Raw genomic sequence first — 23,584 nt, 5'->3', positions numbered from 1 at the left:
TTCTCATACCAGGTCTCTTCCAACTCTATTCATCACCTTGAAACTGGATAATATATTTGCTACCCTTACTTCAGGTACCCTCCCCACTTCAACCAACTAAAATGCTGAATTCAAATGATTTAGAACAGGGATCTGCAAAGTGCAGCCCACAGGTCAAATCTGGCTTTCCATCTGTTTTTTTGTACTTTAATTGATTTATGTATTGTTGCTGGCTGCTCTCGCACTACAAGGGCAGGCAGATTGCATAGTTGCCTGCACAGCTTAAAATATATATTATATTGTGTTTTACAGAAAGTGTTTGCTAATCCCTGATTTAGAACATAGCCAAGTGTTCAGAGCAAGGAGGTGCTCTGAAAGGGTCTGTAATTAGGTTTTCTTAGGAAAGGCTCAGGAGTATAGCAGATATTCTAGGGCTAAAGGCCTCAAGGAAGCTCTGGATTATCTTAGTAAGTCCTTAGGTCTGTATGCACACTATAGACTAAATAAATATCCATACGTTCAAGTGTACATAGATTATTTAGTTATGAATAATATATGAATTAGTTCACTTAAAAGTGATATTTATCCCATATTATCTTTTTAGTAACTCTTTTTTTTCTCCATGAATTGGAATGTACTTCCAAGCATGTCAGGAATATAGATATATCAAAACAGTACATGATTTGAAAAGCATTTATACTCAGCTCTAGAATGGCATTACTCTTGTTTTGCTATGTTTTTGTAAGGAATGTGGCTAAGCATTCACCTTATAACTTGGGGTAAGAATAATATGAAATTCCTACCACTTCTATTCCTGCCGTTCTGCAAGCTTACCTTGACCCTTATTGATAAATCACTGAGGAAAAACTGTGATCACTAGATGCAAGGACTTGATGAAAAGTGAACTTTCTGTCTATCTGCCCAGAGAAATGAACTTTGCCCACTAAGTCATGAGTTATTCCTTACTTGCTTGTGAACACATGAAGTGCAGAGATCGAATTTTATCTTCTTCACATACCACTGACTCCTACTATAGGGACTGGCATATTTGGGGGCCCATTATGTGTTGTAAAATGAACAAGTGAAGGTTGCCATATGTTCTCATAGCTCAATTCACAAAGCAGGCACAGAGGACCTTTAATTGTAAAGGAAATTGGGCATATTTTCTTAACTGCTATCACCCTTATAGAGATGGAAAAGCACTCAAAAAGTTCTCCCTGTAAGAGACTCAGGTGCAGAGTCTGGGAGATCCAGACTTACTAGAGCTTCTCCCTCTCCTGGTCATTGCATTGTCTGTGCTCAGGCACCGACACTAACAGACCTGGCTCAACCCTGTGCTGCCCAGACCTTCAATGTGTGCCGGCACCCATCCTCCACGCAGTTTGTTCCCACTCTGTGCCCCCATGATTCTGTGTCCATGCATTTATCCACCATTTAGATTGAATTGCAGTTACCATTTACTAGACAGTTTCTCTCACTAGCTGAGGAGTTCATATTTTGCCTCTGTATAATAAAAATTCAATAATGTGTGATAAATGAAGGAATGGAAGACTAAATGATCTAATAAGAATGTAAAATATAAGGCTTGAAACTCTCTTGTCTCCCTGACTATCTATGCTAATTGACATACTTCCTTTGGTAGACTCACCCTCAGCCTCACACCTTTCTTAATAGTGTAGCCTCTCCAGGTAGTCTCTATTTCAAAGTTTACACAGGTATAAATGTATATTTGTCATTCGATGATTCAAATCCCAGACATGACTTTCATTAATCCAACCCCTCCTGCAGCCACCTGATGCATGTCAATCCTATCAAACGACCACTCCCCTAGACACCCGTCATCTTCCTGCTAAATAAGGAATACCAGGTGTCACTGGTATGCCAGGTTTTATTGTCAACGTGAGATCCCAGGAAGGAAAAAGAGTAAGCAGCATCAGTGTACTCCCTGCAGAGCAGCTAGCCCTTAGCAGTGAAACACCCTGAAAAACTCAGCTGGCTGGGAATCCTGGAGCCCTCTTTTCTGGCCAGTGAATCATTCTGCCAGAATGAGACTGCTCAGCTAGGCCTTTGGGAGAATCTGTTAAGTTAATCAAGGCTGCCCCCTCATGGTTAAAAAAATATTACCTGTATAAAATCAAATGGCTCTCTCTTTTCCATACACAAGATATCCAGGGCACTCTATTGAAAATATGAGTAACATATATCTTTTTAAAGGCAGATAATTAAAATACACTGCAGTCAACTTCTAAGATAAAATGAATAAGTAAAATTGTAAGTAAAAAAATACATTCCTAGTTTAAAAACCTGCTCGAGCTTGAATTATCTAGATTGAATTATCAAGAATGTATTACTGGTTCCAGAATTTAAAAGTAGATGCAATAATTACTTAATATATGGGCTTTCTTTCATAGGTGATTTATTGTAGAGTTTAGTTGCCTTACACAGCAGTAACACTGGTTCCATTCATGTATTCACTTACTGAGTATAAAGTACTTACTAGGGAATTTCAACAATTCTAAAATACTCTTTTTTTTTCATATTTTAACATTTCTGATGCATTTTACAACCTGTTGTGTTGAAGGGGACCAAAAATTCTACCTTTGGGGATATTGATTTTAAGCTGGTTATTAGGAAACAAAAGACACGGAAAGAACCTTTGACCTTCCCCGCCTTTCCTGCCCAAAAGAGTCAGACAGAAAAACCTGCTTTGGGAAAGAAATCTTAGGGTGTTCACCTTAGTCTAATTTGAATTAAGTATGTTAATAGGAGGGCTTCAGGCTGGGGTCTGTTAGCCCAGATACCCGCTGAGTCCCATGGTTTGAGTTGCCTGGCAGAAATTTCCCTGTCATATGTTCCACTCTTCCTCAACAACTATAAATCTCCCATTCTCGCTTCTGAAATCTAAGGCCCTGTCCCCCTGAATTTCTCCTTTGTCCAAAAAACATCATGTACACCCAATGTTACTTCACTGCCTTTGGAATTTTCATGCATATGTGACTTCCCCATGTGCATGTATTAAAATTTTGATTTTCTCCTGTTAATCTGTCTCTGTTAATTTGATTAGCCCAGCTAGAAAAACTTCAAAGGTGCAAGGAGAAGTATTAAATGTTTTTTTTTTTTTAGCCCCCATGGTGTGTTATAATTTGTTGCTTGGCAGCAGCAGAGATGTGAATATCTTTGTCATTGCCTGGGCACATGCAATCTGCTTGTTACTGCTGGTGGCTGACAAGACAACTACATCTCTTGATGTTTCAGTCTCAAATCTATTTAAGAACCATTTGGACAGGGAAAACAGAGTCCTGCTTATTGTCTGAAAAATCTTTCATCGACACTTCCTGGTAAGATTAAGAAAGTACCACCATCAAAACCTACAAAACGGGTAACAATAACTTAGGAGAAAGTATTGGGAGACAAGAGGGGAGCACTCTAAAAGATGCTGCATCACCAACTCCCTTGATGGCACAAAGAATAACATGGTGCTGAAAAACACGTTGACACACTGACATCCCTGAATCAAGGAGTGTGTCAGAAGATTTGAATTCTGTATGGGAAGATAAAATATCTTCATTAATTTACTCTGCTTATATTTTCTTTCTCATATATGAACAGGAGTCATATGTCTCCAAAAATCTAGGTCTAGTAAGTCTCGAAAGGTTATTTAAATAACTGTAAAGTAAAAATTATTAGTGATAAGGAAGCAGTATGTGATAGTTTAATTGGAAAAGTTTTACTTTTTAGTAGTCCCTAATAGTATATCTTACAACAAAAGGAATTTTAGATTCAATGAACCAAGGAACGTTCTAGTAATATTACAGTCACTGAGGAATGCAGTAATAAACAAAACAGACCTTTTTCTGCCCTCGGAGCTAGATGAGGAAGTGACAATAATAAAAATGCAAATAAAGAAACAAGACCACTTCAAATAGTAGTGAGTGCTATGAAGACAATAAAACAGAGTAATAGGATAAAGAAGACGGGGGCAGGGAGTGAGGCTTTAGACCAGATATGTAGGGAGAAGTTGAAGTCCAGGAGAGTGTACCATCTCATCACAAGAGAAAAAATGTGTTCAAGAAGCAGGTGGGGTCAACTGTAACAAATGATATCAGGCGGGAAAGTAAGGAGAATCAAGAGGACTGACCTTAGGCAAGGCCACAGCCTGCCTGGCCTGGCCTGGCCTGGCCTTTCTTATTTTTAAGGCCATATCCTTTAAATGGGGCCTCACAACTGGACTAAAGTAGGTTGAAGATAAATGGAAGATATGGATGTGGGAAAGGAAATACGCATCTTTTGCGGGGAAGTCTGCTTTCAGGGGCTGAGAGAAACTGAGCAGGTCTTACCTACAGGCAATTGAGGGTTAACAAGAGGCTTGTTTTGCAGTATGACGGGAGCAATATTAAGTCTTGCAAACAGGCAATAAGTAAACAAATCAGTGTTATAAAGGGGCATAACCAAGATGATGTGATATAGTAGGGAATAGGAGCCTACTTTAGGCTTTGAGCTTTAACAATTACTGAGCACCAGTGATATGCCAAGGCATTTGTTAAAAGTGTTCAAATGTTGTGTCGTTTAATCTCGAGAACTACTTTTTGAGAAATGTGGAATTAGCTCCATTGTTATAAGGAAACAGGTTCTGAAAGAATGAGAGCCTGTCAAATTTCACAGGGATTGATAGGGCTGGGACTTGAACTGAAGGGGACCAAAGTTGTGCCACCCCAAAACTTTGCCTTTTGGGATATTGATTTTAAACTGGTTATTAAGAAATGTAAGTCTCAGAAAGAACCTTTGACTCTCTGCCTTTCCTGCCTAAGAGATTCAGATGGAAAGGCCTTTTTCAGGACGGGAATCTAACATATACACCTTAGCATGAGATTGGAAGGATCCAGGAAGGGGTCTGGTAGCTAGATGCCCTCCTGTGTCTCATTGTTTCTGGGTTACCTAGCGAGAATTAGCCTGCCATGTGTGTTCAGCTCTTCCTCAGCTACCTGTAAATTTCCTATTTGCTTCGGAATCTCAGACCCCTACTCCACTTTCTCCTTTGTCCATAATGGCATAGAAACCTCAACTGTCCAGTCCATTTTGAGTCTCATTCTTTAGGCACCCCAAATGTGCATTTGTATAATAAACTTTGTACATTTTCTCCTATTAATCTCTCTGTTAATTTGATTATTAGCCCAGTTAGGAAAACTTAGAAAGTGGAAAAAAAGTTGGGTTTTTTTTTTAGCCCCCACAGAACCCAGTTTGACATCTAAGTGTCTGTTTCCCTTGCTGCCCACCCCTTCCTTCAATACACTCCTGCAGAATGAATCTCCTTGCTTCATCCCTCTGGGCCTGCCCTTCCTTCCCCCAGCCCAAATCCCAACTCCCTCAGGGTTTTCAGAGCCCCATCCCCACAAGACCTTTTTTTCGAGTAAATTGTTCTACAAATCACACATTATTCCTAAACTGCTAATAAAAACTAAATGTGTAACTGGTATAATTCTAATAGGTGCTAATAAGACCTTCTTTTCCAAAACAGGTAACACCCGCATATTTAAATAGTGGCTTTTAGGGAGATATCACCAAGACTCAAAGGCTGTTTTCTAATAGTAGAAATTTCAGCCACCTGGTAGGTTGAGGGAGAAAATGATAGTTGATATTTACTGAGCTTTATTATATGCCAAACACTGTTCTACGTGCTATACACATATCATCTCATTATTTTTCAAAACATCTCTATGAAGTTGGAATTTTTTTTATCACCTGAGAGCTGGGCTTTGAACCCTGGCAACCTGACTTGCAAATCTGAGCCAGATTTCCAAAGGAACACAAAGGAATTAAATTATAAATCCCAAACGAATTAAGTGTGAGCTGGTGAAGTCATGAAACCTACAGAAAACTAGTTGGCTTAGGTTATAAACATATTGGTTCCCTTAGTTTATTTTCCAGATAAAACTTTGGTTTTAAGCTTCATAGGACTCCTTTGAGATGACAAATTTAGCCAACGGATGTCCTTTAGTCCTAGACCTCAATGGAGCTCTTTCACTGTAAAGATGATGAGGGCAGCTAATGAAATTATTTGTGTGGCTTAAAGTTCAATATTGGAGGAAGGGTAAATGTTTAAGTCCATCAAGAAGTTTCCATTTGGCACTGCTGGATGAGGAGCGCTGGGCTAGATGCTACAGGTACTTCCAAAGATCAATGACATCACCCTTGCTCTGGGTGCAGCAAGATGAAATTAGAAAAGGGCCTAAGCTTTGGAATGAGGTAAACCCAAATTCATCTCCCAATTCTGAGTGACTTTAGGCAAGTCAGTAAAATGGAAATAGTGATTCTCGGTTTATAAGAATAGTATGAGTTTTATTGGAGATACCAAAGTACTTTGTACAGTAGCTGGCACAATGGGAAGTCTAGAATGTTGGTTCCCTTGTCTTCTTTCATCTTGGGTCTCTGAGTTTAATGAAAGCCCTTAGAAATGGAATAAAACAGTCCTTGGGATGGGGTTAGGGAAGAGAAGCCCCCTCATGTTAAGATGATAGAGGTGATCCCACAGGCAGAAAGATAGGGAAGGCTGAGCTTTGAAAAGTTAATTTCCAGAATCAGGAATGGCCAAGATTTAATATATTAAAAAATAAGTGGAAATAATGTTAACATATATTTTTGTACCTACGGTTTTCAAAAATAATGGGTAAAATTATTGTGTAAAAGATAGTCAATTTTAAAGATAATGTTTTTAGATGCACAGGTTTTGGTTATGTTTGGGACAATCCAAGCTTCAGTTCAATTTTACCCCTAAACAGTATTAAGGCTCATGCCATTAGAGAATTGCTGGATTGAGCAATGTCCATAGAGGAAGAAGACAGAAGAGATGAAGAACACAGGGGAATCCAGAACTGATTAAAAGGAAAAAGTTGAGGATAACTTCAAGATATTTTATTTGGGAAATTGTGGTACAATTAGCCCATCCTGGGACCCTTAAAAATCTTGATGCCCTTGATGCATCCCAGGCTCATTAAATCAGAATCGCTAAGGGTACGTCCCAGGCATCAGTAGTCTTTACAGCAACCCATGTGATTCCAATATATCAATAATCCTGTCCATCAAAACAAGTCAGGTAGGATATTGAGATGATGGAGGAAGGGGACGAGTATAGTAATTCCAACTATGACAAGGTCAGGATTCTAACAAGGCATCCTGGAAGGAATTAAGAACTAGATCTCAGGAAGGCTAGAGCAGCTCAAGATTTGGGAGAGCCCTTCATGCGTTCAATAAGCATCCCTTGAGGACTCTTAAGTGCCTGGATACCAAGTCTAACAAAATAGGGTCCTGTTCCCTTGAGGGGCTTATGTTTAGGAGGCAGTGAACAGATTTCTAAGCAAAGGAGTATTATAAAGTGTTGTGAGCTCTAAGAAATCTGTATGTAGGACAGGAGAGGAGGGCTCAGTTCTCTCAGGAGTGGTAAGAAGAGGCGTCATAAAGGAACAAGAAGAAGGTATCCTTAGGGAAATGGAAGAAGAGGAAAAGGTAGATTGTAAAACTGTGGGATGGCTTACCTGGTTTAGCAGGCTGGGGAGGAAAATTAAGCCAGGTGAAGATCATGAGAAGTAGCAGTCAGTAAAAGGAATATAGGATATAAAAATGGAGGAAAGAAAGGCTAATAGGAGGGGCATCACATACTACAGAGAGGGTAAAGAGGGTGAGGCTGTTAGATTTGATGTTTATATTGCTACGAAAATTAGTTTCCACAGTGGGACAATTGGGAGGGAAAATGGGTTTGGAACTTCAACTACGGAAAAAGAGGAGGATAAAGAGAGGGCTAGAGAAGATACTGTGAGGAATGTTTTAAATTTAAATATTAAAACAGACAGAAGGTGCCTGTTGTGGGAAGAGTTTAGGACTCAGAGTTAAGCTATTGTGTTGCATTCTCCTGGCCTGAAGCTGCAAGGCCTGGGGCTAGTCACTTCCCTAATTGGCTGTCACTTTTTTTCATTTATAAAATGATGGGGATAGAGACTATGATTTCTAAGGTCATGTCCAGATCTGACAATCTAAGAAATTTAGTGGTAAGAATAGAATTAAATGTGAGGATAAAAATGACAGCTTCATAAAGCCTGATGATGGGTCAACTTTGTCATCTAGACATATGTACTTGCCATGTTCAGTCACCTCATTCTCTAGGCACATGCCCTAGAACCCACTTGTGTAAAAGTGTGAACTAGTCAATGGTACCACTGACTACCTAGAGCTCTACCCATGAGAAGTACATAGTACAAAAGTTAAAGTCACAGCTTCTGGAGTCAAAGTTGTTATGAGATTAAATGAGATAATACAAATAATGTATTTAGAGCACACCTAGCATATAGTATAGAAAATATTAGCGTTCTTGAACAAGTACAAAAAGAACAGGATGTTGTCCCAGCAAAGTATATGTATGACTGCCCCTATTCCTATCTTCTTCAAGAGGTCTCCCTTTGAATCAAATGATCTTTTTTAAAAATAAGGAGTGGTCATGCTCAATGAGCAGATTCACCTAGTGGCCATAATATGGACTTTAGAATCAGCTAGAGCTGATTCAAACTCTAGCCAAAATGTTTTTTAGCTCTATTTTTCTTAATCTCAGATTACATATTTGTAAAAATGAAGTGAATGCTACTTGCCTCCGGGATTGTGCACTTAGTGTATTTTATTATTTTATTTTCTACTGCAAACTCACTTTTATAGAAGTATTTATATTGCATGTTTTTAAAAAGATGTTATTACAATATAGCTAACATACAATATTGTATTAATTTCAGGTGTGCACCATAGTTATTCCACATTTACATGCACTAAGAGTATTTTAAACAAAGGTTATTTTCCTTGCTTCCAACTAGCATCATGACTAACATATAAATAAATACTTAGTATTCTTGGAAATGAAATCATGATGAGATTTTGCTCCTGGTACCCAGAAATTTTACCCTTGTTTCTTTCCAGAATTCTGTCCATTCTCTCACCTTAACTTGGCTATGAATTCTAGTATCCTGCTCCCAGACTATGTTAAGATTGACTGAGATGACTTCCTTCCTGGGGAGTCGGGGGATCATGGAGAAAGTGGCAGAGTGCAGAAAGGGAAGACTGTGGCCATCACAACACCATAGTGGGAACATGGAGGGAAAAGCTCCTCAGGCATAGCTGAGATAGAACCAGGTACTACTCATTAACCTGGTTCTGCTTACCCAGCCGTAATGTCCTGAACATGCTCCCTGGTGCCATTTCTCCTGTCCTAAGTGCCTCAGTCCTAAAACACAAGAAAAGACAAAATAACCTCTCCCATAAGAAGTATCAGTTATGCTAAAAAATCTGTCTGGATGGTTGGTTCCTTCCTAGTTCTTATTCCCTGACGAAAGGCCACTGACACCAACCAGCAGCCCGAGCTAAAATTGACTTTCTCCTTAAGGTTGCTTGATTATAAGCTTCAGAGAAGACAAAATATTTTGCTAGAGTCTATTACATGGAATAGAGAGTAGGTTGCTGATGTCCCAAAAGAGGTTTTCAACGGCCTCAGCAGAGGCTGTAGTCATGACTAAGGATGTTGTTAAATGGCACCATCTGAAATCAATACTCACCCTGGATATGCAGTGGAGAGAATATTGGTTACAGGTAGGACCAATCCTGTTATGAGAAATACCATCACAACAAAATGCTTCTTTCCAGATTTTAGAATTCCAGGTCACTTAGGTCAAGGAAAATTAGAATTAGAGAAAAAAAAAAAAAGCCTCTTGGCGACCACTGCAGTTGGTTTTGACTTCCATTTTAATATAGATAAGACTAAGGACATAAGTCAGACCACGCCCCCTTTGATTCCTCTTGTCACCATTTCCAGGGCCAAAGAAGAGCTTGTGGAATTGGGCCCAGGTTGATAGCAGGAAGCAAATCTGGAGGCACAGGGGATCCCACCTTACAGCTAATTGCCATCACCTGGAGAACCCCACTCCAGCAGGCTCCGGCATCGTTGGAGATTAATATCGGTAACCAAATGTTAATTGAATGCACACACACACACAACAGGAAATAAATTCCGCTTCTGAAAGGGCAGCTGGAGAGGGGTTAGACTGCTCAAACTCGGATTTACATTCCAAAGCTGTCCTGAGGCCAGAATCGCGCCAAGCCTGAGCAGAGAGAAAGTCCCTTTTCTCTTCTCGGCAGCGCTGGAAAACACGGCTCCCAGAGGATGGGTTAGGAACCGACAGCTTGCCTGGCGACGCACTGTGGTCCCTCAGGAAACAGGAACGAGACAAAGGACGGCGCCGGGGAGGCCCCTAAACCTAAAGCCATTCCCTCTATCACCTGCAGCTTTAAAGGGACACACCTCCCTTCCCGGATCTCTGGGGCGAGGGTGGGGGTGGGAGTAAATATTTCTGGTTACTCGATTCATTCAGTAGTTGAAGATTTATTTTGTGGATGCCAGACACCGACCTAAGCGGTTTACATCCCTAATTCTCAAAATAATCCCGAGATTTGTGTTATTAACCCTCTATTTTTTTTTTCTCTACTAAGTAGTGCAAGAGGAGCAGAGAAAGGCAGCAATCTGCCCAGTAGGCGGCGGGATCAGAGCGGGTGTCTCGAATTCCCACTCTGTGGCTCCGGGGCGGTCCAGCTCCGCGGGGGCGACAGGCCCCCCTAGGTCCGGAGCCCGCTCCCCGTGTTCCTCTCGCGGGCTCCACGTTGCGGCAGCCGCAGGCTAGTCCCACCTGGAGCGTGCAGCACCGCCTCCTCGCCAGTTCCGCGGGGCGCGTGGCAGGTGCGCGGGCGCCCGTGTCCCCGCCCCGGCGGCGGACTCCGGGTGCCGGGCGCCCCGTAGCGGCCGGGCAAGACGCGCAGCCTCCACCCGGAGCCCGGGAAGCGCTCGGGCGAAGAGGAGGAGCCAGGGACACCGAGCGGGTGGAGTCGGGAGTCCGAGAGCTGAGGAGGCGGATTTCCTGGGCCCGGCTCCCTGGGGCTACCATGGCGTTTGGGAAGAGTCACCGGGATCCCTATGCGACTTCCGTGGGCCACCTCATAGGTAAAGAGGTGCGGGGGAAGACTCCCGCGGAGGCTTTGGGGGTCGGGGTACCCTTCCGGTTTGACTCCCTTCACGGCCAGAGGAGGACGTTGTTGGTCAAGTTTGAGGCAATTCTTCGCCTTCCCCCTGCGACTTTCCCAGGGCACCCGCATTCCAAACCCAGCCCCTTTGAGGCATTTCTTTATGGCCGACTCCTCCTACTAACCCCTTCCTCAAAATATGCCTCCCTTTTAATGCCTCCTGGGGAGTGGAACCGAGCAGGTGAGCCACAGCATGGGATTCAGGTGTGCAGTGTCGGGGCCTCTACAAGAAGAGGGCGTAAACTTCTTGGCCAGGGGAAGGTTATTCGTAAAGTGCGTTCGCTCGAGAGCATAGATAGTATTGTTCTGTCCGTTTTACAGAGGGGGAAAAGAAGGGTCAAGGAGGTTAAGTGATGTGACCTCACAGTGAGGGCGAGGCCTCTTCAAACCAGTTCTCTCTGGCACTCAGCCCTTAGCACCTGATTTACTTTTTCTGGGTAAACAAAAAGAATGAAAATATATGAAGAGGGAAGCAGAGGAGCGATCTGGAGGTCACCAGAGGCTTCTCAAAACACTAAGGACCATGCGGGGATCTGCTTAACTCGTTTCTCCTGTGACCGTACTCTGAATACTGTGTGCAGAAGCCAGTGACTTTTACCAGCACCAACTCCGTTCTTCCTCGTTCTCCCTGATATCTCCTTTGGGAACCGGGTGTGGCATCAGTGCATATTGATGCTAAGTACAGTGAGGTGAAGAAGTCGGGAGAATCTGGTAGTTACAGTGAGGAGGCTCAGATTTAGAGTTTGGGTTATGGCACAATTAACTGCTGTGTGACATGAAACCACTTCGTTACCACGTTTTAGAAAAGTGCGAGAGTAACTATCATTGAGGATGAAATGCTTTCTAAACTGTTGGCTTTATCTCATTAGATATTAAAATGAACTCTGAGTAGAAATGGATTCAGACTGCATCTACATAGGCTGATTAATGCTTTAATGTTGCAAACATTTACTGACTGCTAACTGTATGCCTGGACCTGAACCAGGCAAAGGTAACACCTGGTCTCAACCCACAGGGAATGTGCAATCTTATAGGGAAGACATACACAATTTTGTAGTAACTATAATATGGTCCCTTTACAATATAAGAAAAACGAAAAACACCCAAAACTTATGAAAAGGAGTTTTCTAGGAGGATGGGAAGAAGAGCATGGAACGAGGAGCAAGGAGTCTGGAAAAAGGAATAGCACTAGTATATACCTAAACAACACAAGTTTGGCCAGCTTTGTCCGTTGAATGCCAAATTCAAATAGTTCTTTTCCTAGATGAGTAACAGTTTCCTCAACCAAATCCATATTCTTTTGTTATCTTTTTGATTTTCTCTTCGTTTGTACTAGGACCTGGTATTTTCATGCTGAGGGATCTTCTTGTAATAAAAATGTTAAGCTCATTCAGGCTGAGTGTTCTGTTACCCTTTCTAGAGAGCGTTTTGTATTTTTGAGAATGTCTGGAGAGGGAGAAATATCTTGATTGTTAAATGATGCAGTTGTAGGTATAAGAGCATTCGAGTCTGCCTGGTGTACCTTTGTACAGGTGCTGGGAGTGACCTTGCTCTACTGCTAAAGGACAGACAGTTTCAGTAGTTCTGATCCCCTTTCCTCAACGCCTCGATGCCCTAGGTGAAGAAATGATTTTAAAACTGAAAACTGGCATCAGACAACTTAGATTTGAATGCCATTTGTACCTTGTACTGGCTGTGTAACTTTGCATACTTTCCTTAATTTCTCTGAACTTCTATTCCTTCTATAACAGTGGGTTAAATGAAATTATATAAAATACTCAGCACTATGTATTTCACCTTATAGGTGGCCGCTCAACAGGTAGGTACCTGTTTGTCCCTGAAGAACAACCAGGCAGACGGAGCTTTAATGGGCCTGTCCTAGCCCTACAGCCAGGTGTTGTGTCTACAGTCTTTATTAATAGGTCACTCATTACTCTTGCTACAACAGCACTCTGAACTTGGGTTTTGATTGATTCCTGAATTACTGAGAATTGCTCAGAAAAAAGTTCTTTGCCCTTTGGTAATATAAATGTAATGGTGCTTGCTAGCAACCTGCAGACAGATTATTTTAGAAAGACCAGACATTTTTTACTCTGTTGTAGCTCAGAGTCAACACAACAGCTTTTTCTTTGCAGAAAAGGCTACATTTGCTGGCATTCAGACTGAAGATTGGGGCCAGTTCATGCACATTTGTGATATTATTAACACTGCCAACGATGGGTGAGTACAGTGTGTGGTTCTTGCATTTACCTCTGATAAGCATCAGAACTACGGCACAATGTCTTTTGCAAACTCTTTAGTTTTCTTGTTGAAAGAGTGTTTTCATCACCACTTAGGTATATGCTGCCTTTTGAAGACATGTCAGATTGAAGTGTTAGAGCTGCTTGTTTCAGCATATATGGAATGTCTGAGAATCCATTATAATTTTTCTCTTTGCCTTTAATTGTTTCAGATTTTATCTCTGAGGCTCAAATTCCTTGTTCTTTCCGATTTTTTTAAAGGAGAGATTGTTTTCTTTAGGAATTCCCCCTGCTCTGATTGCTGATATTTTATGTTCCTGTAACTGAAAAATGTAATCAAGAAGCTAGTGAACTAACGGGGCGACCTGTCTCTGAGCAATTGACATTATTGTAATCAGGAAATAATCTAGCAATCTTTTTCCTCTCCTTGTCACAAGACAACTTTTTTCTTCTGAATGCCAGCTTGCCCATGTTTATGCTGTATTCTTAAATGAACTCTTTTGTTACACTTTTAAACTTAAGAGAATTGTTTTTTTTTTTTAATTGTTGAGGCCAACTATTTTGTGAATTTAATCTGAATTATAGATTGTTATAAGGGTTATAAATCTGTTAATTTTCTTTTTTTCCCCTCTTTAATCCGCCCCCCCCCTCCCCACCACCACTTCCACCCCTGACCTATGGATGTTGCCATTTCCCTTTTAAGAACTAGATCTCTGAAGGCGGGGCATCTCCTCCCACAGGCTCTCAGCGTACACCCCGCACCCTGGGCGGGCCTGGCACCCCCTGCATACTCCAGGGGCCTGGTGCACCAGGGCATGGTCCGTGGCTCCACCTGGGGCGCGAAGCCAGGACCTTCTGCGTGTAAAACAGATGTGCTAACCACTACACTATGCAAATGCCACCATATAGTCTGTTAATTTTATTGTACATATTAAAGTGATAATAGCACAAGATTTAGTGTTGTTTATGTTGGTGAAGGAAACATTACACTTAATTATTGACCATATCAATGAAAGTGCTTTTGGTTAGTACTTTAAAGTGTTTATGTTGCTTTCTGTGTAACCTCGTTTACTATATTTGATTATTCTGTGAACCTTTTCTTCACTGATAATACAAAAAGAGAATCTCAAAGTAAAAACTCTTTTCCTTTTAAAACAGTATCTTTATTCTTTTAAACTTTCCAAGAGTTTAATTCTAGATTTTATTTAAGATTTTTTTTTAGAAAGAGATATCTCTATCTAATGTATTGTATAATAGTTACACTTCCATGTAAGCATATGTAATATTATATAATTATCATATAATAGAAATCTACCCAGGCAATCATAACAAGCAAAATTGGAAGGTAATATGTAAAAAAGATTGGTATCTTTTTTTCAGTTGTATTGAGATCTAATTGACATACTACACTGTATAAGTTTAAAATATACAGTATAATGACTTAACATACATATATTGTAAACAATTACCATAGTAGGTTTAGTTAACATCCCTCACTTCATATAGTTTCAAAAACTTTTTTCATTGTGATGATAACTTTTACAGTCTACTCTCTTAGAAACTTTCAAGTACACTGTACGTCAGTGTTAATTATAGTCACCATATTGTAGATTATGTCCCCATGACTTGTCTATTTTATCAGTGCAAGTTTGTACCTTTTGACCATCTCAAAGTAAATTTTGACCCTCTACTTAATACTGCATAATTCTTCCTTTTGTAACATAAAATTGTAGCTTGTCAGAAGCTGACCTAGTTAGTAGTAATTCCTCGTACATCTCATGCCTATAGGATGATCAGGAAATACCGGAGTCTTTTAATCAAAATGGGTAACCTTCATTGTTTTGGAAATTACATTTCCTGTAAACTGGATCTGTGCATTGTTAGAGGGATATAAGTATGAGTATATTTCATGTGTAGCAGTGCTTTCTAGACAGTCCTCTTATGTAAATTTTTGTGTGTATGGGAATGGTTAAAATTTAATTTTAAATAAACATTTTTCAAGATTTACATGAGTGATGCATGACTCTCAGAGGAAATTGATAAAATACAGATAAATGTAAGATAAAAAATCACAAATGACTCCATCACCCAACAAAACTATAGTTAACTTTTTTTTATACATGGGATCTTCTAAATTTCATTTTGAGATTGTTTATCACTAGTGTATGGAAATATAATGAATTTTTGTGTACTAAGTTTTGTATCCTATAACATCCTTAAATTTATTCTAATAATTTATTTTGGATTCCTTAGAATTTTCTCCATGAAATATATCATCTGCAAATGGAAATACTTTTACATCTTCCTTTCTGGTTTGGATGTATTTTCTTTCTTTTCTTTTGTCTAAATGTCCTAGCTATAACTTTAATAATAGTGCTAAATAGAATTAGCAAGAGCATTCATACTTGTTTTGTTCCTGGTCTGGGGGAAAAGTTTATGATCTATTATTAAGTTTGACAGTAGCTGTGGGTTTTTCTTAGATGCCCTTTGTCAAGTTGAGAAAATTTTCTTCTATTCCTAGTTTGCTGTTTAATTTTACTATAAAAGGATGTTGGATTTTATCAAATACTTTTTCTATATCTATTGAGATCACCCTGTGTTTTATATTTGATCGATGGTATATAATAACTATATATGGTATATAGTTAACTTTTTAGAGTTTTGATCATAACCCACTTTTGTTGCTGTTAACATGTGATGAACCTTTTTTCCAACGCATTGTTATTCCATTTAATAAGACATTTTGAAAAGCCACAGATTATTTCTTAATAGGGATTACCACAAGTTATTCAATCTAATATTATTGGATATTTAAGTTTCTAGTTTTTATTGCAAACAGTGCTATAGTAAATATTTGATTCTCAGAAGGTGTTATTGTCTGCCTAGATGTATGAGGAAACAGGTGTGAGAAGTGTCACCCAGGGTCACACAGCAGAACCTCTTTCTGCAATGGATATTGCTTTTCAGAGGCTACGTGTTTTCAGCTATGCCTAAATTGATGATTTCACTGTATTTACTGCTGTAGGCCAAAAGATGCAGTAAAAGCTTTGAAGAAAAGGATTTCTAAAAACTACAATCATAAAGAAATCGAACTTACCTTGTCAGTAAGTACTTTCTTGTTATAATTAAGACTCTAAGATTTCCCAAGCGATAGTAACATTTTTGATTCTAGGTAAAAAAATATATATATATACATTCTGAGATAATAGGTTAGCAAAAAGTTATTTATAATATGAATTAAAACTGTTTATTGAGAATTGCAGAATCAAGAGAATTTAGTTGATTGTAATAGCATTTTTTTAATTAAAAATTGTTGGGGTGACATTAATAAAATCAAATAAGTTTCAAGTATACAATTCCACTGAATGTTGTACATATATTGCATTGTGTGTTCACCACCCAAAGTTAAATTTCCTTCCGTCACCAAATATTTAACCCCTTTCACCCCTATATTTAATTTTGTGGAAAGAGTATTCCTGGAAAACTGGTTTTTCCTGATAAGGAAATGGGAACTTATGGTTAAAACTTGTAGCTACTGAGCTGATCAAGAGGTGTGTGTATATGTTACACATGGGGAGAATTGAAGTCTTGAAAAATGCCTCCCTGTTAGCTTTGTGCTACACTCGAACACCCTTGTAGAATTCTGAGGTGCTGGCAGCTAATTAAGTTTCAAACAAATTCTGCTGCTTGGTATATTTTGGAGAAAATTCTTTGTTGATTTAAGCAATTCTGTGTGCCATATTGTCTGTGAATTTGGTATGACAGTTATTTGATCTGTTACTATTTTCCCCCATCCTTGGCCATATAACCTCTTCAATCACTTTGGTGAGTTGCCCTTCTAACTTCAATTGATACGTTTTACAAGCCTTGCCTGCTGCCTGAGAGTGAGCTGTGTGGCTTTCTAATTTCTTCTGCATGCCTTTGGACCTCTGCCCAGCACACGCATGATTATGGCACTAATCAGCTAGCATCATACTGCTCTTAGAGGCTTTAGGAGTGTTTATCAAGAGGGCCATGGGGCAGAGGTGAGCACAGCTCCTGTTTCCTAGTTTCATGGGGAAGAAAACTTCTGATAATCTTACTCGAAGAGTAACTGAATGAGAAGAAATGAATCAAATAGTCTTAATGAGGCCATCACTGAAGAAATCCTTCAAGTTGGCATCTGAATACAGTTTTAGAGGCATTTTCCTTCCTCACCTTTTTTTGAACTCTCCCCTGTCCTTTACTCCTCACAGCCATTGAGGGAGGTCACAGAATGGAGGGAACTCTGGGGAGAGGAGTAAGGCACTTCAGTAGAGATATCAGAACAGTGGGTTGATGATGGAAAGAAACCTTTGCCTGACACCTGATTGATGCTCTCTCCTCCTGCGAGGTGGTTGTATCATTAACTCCATTTCACAGATGAAGAAACTGAGGCTAGTGAGATTGTGATTTCCCACTTCCAAGATATAAGTGGTCTAGGCAAGATTTCAACTCAGCCCTCATTATAAATCCCATGCCCTTGCCCTATACCACCTTGCTTCTCAGAATGAATCAAACCCCTTGAAAGAATGAGCTGCTGTGATTCATTTCTGTCTTCGATTCCTTCATGCATGGTGCAGGACCCATACATCTATCAATGCAGCAGGTGTCAACTGAATTAATGATTTCGTGGGGGTCCCCCAGTCTACCTCTCTTAGTATCCAAAAAGACTCAAGTACTAATGGAACATACCGTAGAATCGGGGTAGAAATATAAGTGTGGAATGAAGTGGATCTCAGACACCTCAAGGCTGCCGAAGGATAGGAGAATTGAGTGAGGAAGATAAGGTGTAGAGGATGAATTTATGCCACTTTCTATATTTCAGCAAGTGGTATTATCACACTTTTTTATAAAGTTGTTGATTCTCTGTAATGGGTTTGTCTCTCTTTCTCTCGCACACAGCCTACTCGGCATCTCTGTGGTTGCTTCTTCTCGCTGTCTCCTTATCTTCCTCTGTCATGGTTCTTTCCTTGTGAGAATGAACTAGGACTCATTCATCCCTGAAGAGGCTGCGTTATTCCAGAGTGTTGTCTCTTCTGGCCCTCCATTTTTGTCTGGGGTCCCACTCTTTCTTCCCTTCAAGTAGTCTGATCTCTCAAGCCTTACTACCGGCTAGCTGCCTGTTCCCATTACTTGTTCCACCTCAAGTAACTACGCCCTCCACCTTGTAATTTCCATACTAGTACATGAGAACAAGTAAATCTAAAACCTGTGCCAAAGTAAGGGGGAGTTACAGGTTGAGGGTGTCAGAATAGCCCCTCAATGTTAGGGTCAGAGTTCATTAAGGTACCTACATCTTAGGTTTTCTCTAAATAAGCCTTGGACTCTTGGTAGCTTCATGCAAATTTCCCTTCATGCAAGTCATAGATTTAGTGGCCCAATCAGCTCACCTCAGCCTACTCACTGTATTGCAGAGGTTTATTTAAGACCTCAGAACTGACTTTAACATTAAGTTGAGCCAGACATGATTAGGAGGGAATTTAGTCGCAGAAAGCATCGTCTAACATCTGTCAAAGGCAGTTATATGTTTATCAGTAAACTCTTTATAAATGAATACCCATAGATGACATTTCCAATTTATTGCTCTGAAGTGATAAGTGCCTGTCAAAATGCCTGTCAGAGTCAATTATAAATGTGCCATATATCATTGGTCATTTGGGTTTTCCATGGACTTGTTAGCTTTGTTTAGGTCTCTGGTGGGGTATGACGTGACTGTGATTTCCCACATCAGTTGTGGAGCAGTTTTGTCAAGCCAGTGGTTATTTAAAAAGCATTTTGTTACCAGACTTTATTATGCTTAGACAGAGGCTACCTTTTCTCGAATGATTTGATTGTGGTTAAATCTCAGCAAGATACTGTCATTGTCAAAGGGAAGGTGGATGAACAGGGAATTAGTTAGTTAATAGATGCTTAGCTATGGGGACTTCAGAATTAGTGTAAAATGTGTTTATTCCTCCAGGAGCTTGTTGTAGAGTGAGCTCAGCTCCTAGAGTGGCCACACCCGGGTGTGGTCTTCACCTCTGGATGGCCCCAAAGCCTGATTCACTGTGCTTGGTTTAGAAATTTACTGTGAGAAATAAAACTACCAAGTATCTCTTTTTCTTTTAGCCTTTCTAAAAATAATATTTATATCAGCTAGTCAATATGTTCTCTCCTGCTGTGGAATTATCCATCAAAATACCATTTATTAAGGTCCTGCTATGTGTCAGGCTCTTCATATACGTTATATTTCATTTAAGCCTTACAAGAAGTCTCAAAAGGGAAGAGTTGTGCTCATTTTGCAGGTGAAGATACTGCAGCTTAGTGTAAGGATAAGTGATTTGCCCAGTCAAGAGCAAAAGATGAGTGAAGCGCCAAGTTGGCACACTCTTTGGTCTCTCTTGGTCTCTTGACTCCTAGGTTCTCTATTCCACTTCATATTATGGTTTCTTGGTTGCCCTATTTCCAAAAAATAGATTATTTAAACACAATCTTAACACATAAATTGCAACAAAGCCCAATTTCAAAATGTGTAAAGTCATATTTTTTCCAATTTGACTCAGTGGGTTTTATTGCTTATCTAAGTAGGCTGGGAGTGGGATGGGTGAGAAAGAAGTACTGGTGTCATAATGGCAAGAGGCGATGTAGAAATGGATAGTCCCGAAATTCTAGATTCCAATAGGAAAACACAAAGAGCATGATTCATGATCCCCAGATGTTAAGAGTCTCGGTGTCTCTTGATTTTGTACGGGTAACCTCTTGGGAATATGCCTGTTGTAATAAAATCTCTCTTGGTGCTCCAAAGATAAAAATTGGTTTGTAGTGTATTTTGCAAGAAATTCACCATTCGTTTTACTATTAAAGAAAGTGAGACTTGGAGGATGTCTTGCCTAAGACTGCATAACCACTTGAATGAAGTATTTTCATAAATTTCCATTGAACTAGAGGTATTCCTCAGCATTTCACCTAATAAACACGCAATAATGTATCAAGCAAACAGTCTTTGTTATTTAACTCTCAACTTAGCTTTCTCTAAGCAATTTGCATTAAGATAGATTCATCTTACTATGTTCTGGATTTCGTTTTTATTTTCCTTTGCCTTCAATGTTTTCCGTTTCACATAGCTGTATGTGCTCAGCTTCTGTATTTTCTGATTGCCTTCTTAGCCACATTGCCCTTAAAACGACAGCTTTCATACCTTATTTTTGTATTGCCATTAAAGTGACAATACAGAACGTGATATAAAGTCAATTTTCAGGACTTCTTTTCTGTAGGGATGATTATGCCTGTCCTGGCCACATTATGGTTTCTGTGACCTCTCTAACCCAAGAGATAGTAGCATGGAAACTAGAGATTTAATTTTGTTTCTAGATTACTTTCAGAAATCCGCTTTCTCTTTGCAGTTCTTCAATACCAACTAATTCTTTCTTAGCCTGACTCTGCTTGTTTTTTTATTGAACAATTTCCCCCCACCCCCAAGGTATCTAATGACCTCTCCAATCAACAAACCTAGCCGAGCTTTTCTCAGTCCATTATCTTAACTGTTTGATATGCCATCCACCCAGAGACTCTGCCCTCTTTCGACTTTACCAATATTATGTTCTCTTTATTTTATGCTTTTTTGTTGGCTGCAATTCTGTTGCCTTTTTTGAGTTTTCTTCCGGTCTAACAGGTGAACCCCATTATTACAGCCATTTTTCCTCTCTCCTCATCACAGCCAGCCTTGATTACTTGCTTTTGGCCTAACATTTTCCTGAACCGTAGCTGTGCTGTGGTGCTCTCAGCTAAGCACCTCTCCCTGAATGTCCCACCATCCTTTTTGTCTGAGTCATCTTGGGCTGCTGTGACAAAAATACCACACACTGGGTGGCTTAAACAACAGATATTTATTATTCATAGTTCTGGAGGCTATGAGGTCCAAAATCAAGGTGCTGGCAGATCCACTGTCTGTTGAGGACCCACTTTCTGGCTTGTAGGTGGCTATCTCGTTTTATCCTCATGTGGCCAAGAGAGGGATCATCTCTTTAGTCCCTTTTTATAAGGGCACTAGTCTTATTCAGGAGGATCCTACTCTTATTATGTAACAACTTCCTAAAGTCCTCCCTACCCTTCAAATACCATCACATTAGAGATTAGGGGCTTTAACATATGAATTTGAGAGGAACACAAACATTCAGTCCCTAGTACTTTTACACTTGATCTTAGCTAAATAGCCTAGAAGAGATCCTTAGTACTTTTAAACTCAAAATATCTATATTTCAACCCATTAGTTTTACCCTAGACCAATCATACCACCCCATCCATTTCCAAATTTCCATCAATCTCATGCAGAATGACAGCCAGTTAACTTTCAATCATCTTTGGACAGCCAGTTGGTGAAAGTTCTTAGTTCTCACGGCTTTTCCTTCCTTGCACCCACATCATCCTAGCTTAGGCCTCTCTGCATCAGGCTTGTACTATTGGGTCCCTGGCTGGATTTCTCCATCATTCCAGGTTCTTTTACCATCCCCCACCCTGCCCCAATTCTCCCTGTTGAGTGCTGCTTGAAAACCTTTCCTGAGTATTGCTTGGCACCAGCCTTTCAAGTTCAAGATAGAAGTGTGATGGTGACAAACTATTAAGAACATTTAAGTGGTTTCTTAGTGTAATGCCGAGATTCTTTCATGGCCATGCAAATTTCTCTACATGCTGCATGATGCCCCTCTAGACTTTACCCTACTTCCTTGGGGTCCCCAATTTGCCTCATAAAGAAGCTTCTACAGACCAAAGTATTTATTCTTCTCACAACTCATATGCTTGTCACCTGTATATATGTTTTTAATATCATTTACCTGTCTAGAATATATCTCTATATTCATTTGTACTCTTCTTAACTATTTTTCAGGACCCAGTTTAGAACCAGTTTTTACCAAAGGTCTTAAGACTACTTGGCCCTAAATTATCACATCTGTCTATAAAGGTCTATAATTTAGGGTGACTATGGGATTTATCACACAGACCAGGACATTTTTTTTTTGACAGTGAAAGGGGGGAATTATCAGGAAAACAGGGTGTACCAGAACTTCTCTGGAAAAAATTGAGACAAATGATACCCTGTCTATAGTCTATGTGTTTTGTTTGCACTTCCTATTTATTACCTTGTATTAGTATTAATGCTGTTATAATTGTGTCCTGACTCCCCAAGAAGTCTATCCTCTAAGCAGTTGCATTATGCATTATACTTCCTCACATTCCTAGAACCTAACATTTTGCTGTGTGTTTTAGTAGACACTAAGTTGTTAATTAGGATGCTGGTGGAAACCATTACTTAGCAATTTGTATTTATATTTAGGAGGCGGTGGTTTTGCCAAGGAAATTTAATGTTTAATTTTTCCCTCTAGCTTATTGACATGTGCATGCAGAACTGTGGTCCAAGTTTCCAATCTCTGATTGTGAAGAAGGAATTCATTAAAGATAGTCTAGTTAAGCTGCTGAATCCCAGATACACCTTGCCATTAGACATTCAGAATAGAATCTTGAATTTCATTAAGGTGAGTCTGTTGTATGCCTTATGGGATGGTAAACTTCTAAGATTAGAGATTTAATTATATACTAATTGGTTTAGTGATTCTTTACATAGCTGTGATTGAGCCAGAAAGCATTTTACTCTCTTATTTCTGTGTAATATTTTTTGGCATTAGATGGTACCCTTTTTCTGAAGAATTTGTAGTCATTTTCCTACTTTTCTTTCAGTTTCTATTTTATTCATGTCAGGTAGGAAAGAGTAATATGTACATTGCAGATATAAAAGCTGTGTCCTGGAGTAGATAACTGACTACTTTCAAAGTTACTTGGCAAAAGAGCTACTGATGATATTTTACAATATGTCTATTAAATCTGGATTTAATACAGCAAAAAGCAATAGTATCTATTCCAGGGTTTCATTAAAATGTTGAGGCATGAGAGTCTGATGATTAAAAATATTTTGTATTATTCTAGTCTCTGAAAATATACAGTTTGTCCTTGGCTTTCAAAAGTAGCTTTCTCATTCGGTGCAAGATACATAATTATCAGTCTCTCATTTTCTGTCACTGGTTTAAGAATTCTGTTCTGTTTTTGCTGCTGTTTTCAGACTTGGTCCCAGGGTTTCCCAGGAGGTGTGGATGTAAGTGAAGTGAAAGAAGTGTACCTTGACCTGCTTAAGAAAGGTGTTCATTTTCCTCCCTCAGATGCAGAGGCTGAAACAAAGCAACAAGAGGTAGGAGGTCTTTCTTTGACTCATGCAG

General features: G+C 39.7%; 1 protein-coding gene across 2 annotated transcripts in view; it reads left to right on the top strand.

Annotated features, from left to right (window-relative positions):
* The first annotated feature begins 10,841 nt into the window (after positions 1-10,841).
* The window catches only part of TOM1L1 (target of myb1 like 1 membrane trafficking protein), a 51,225-nt gene continuing 38,482 nt past the window's right edge, over positions 10,842-23,584 (top strand). Inside the window, exons 1-5 of one of the 2 annotated variants that reach the window (XM_011365013.2) lie at positions 10,842-10,999; positions 13,215-13,299; positions 16,345-16,423; positions 22,700-22,849; positions 23,431-23,556. In XM_011365013.2, the coding sequence (XP_011363315.1) occupies positions 10,942-10,999; positions 13,215-13,299; positions 16,345-16,423; positions 22,700-22,849; positions 23,431-23,556 (498 nt within the window). In that variant the 5' untranslated portion in view covers positions 10,842-10,941. Of the gene's footprint in view, positions 11,000-11,161; positions 11,261-13,214; positions 13,300-16,344; positions 16,424-22,699; positions 22,850-23,430; positions 23,557-23,584 lie in introns of those variants that run through there. The other variant, XM_023533522.1, reaches the window with a different exon arrangement.

Source organism: Pteropus vampyrus, unplaced genomic scaffold (genome assembly GCF_000151845.1).
Source record: "Pteropus vampyrus isolate Shadow unplaced genomic scaffold, Pvam_2.0 Scaffold104, whole genome shotgun sequence".
Lineage (NCBI taxonomy): Eukaryota > Metazoa > Chordata > Mammalia > Chiroptera > Pteropodidae > Pteropus > Pteropus vampyrus.
The sequence above is the reverse complement of the archived record's forward strand: the minus strand, read 5'-3'. Positions and strand labels throughout refer to the sequence as shown.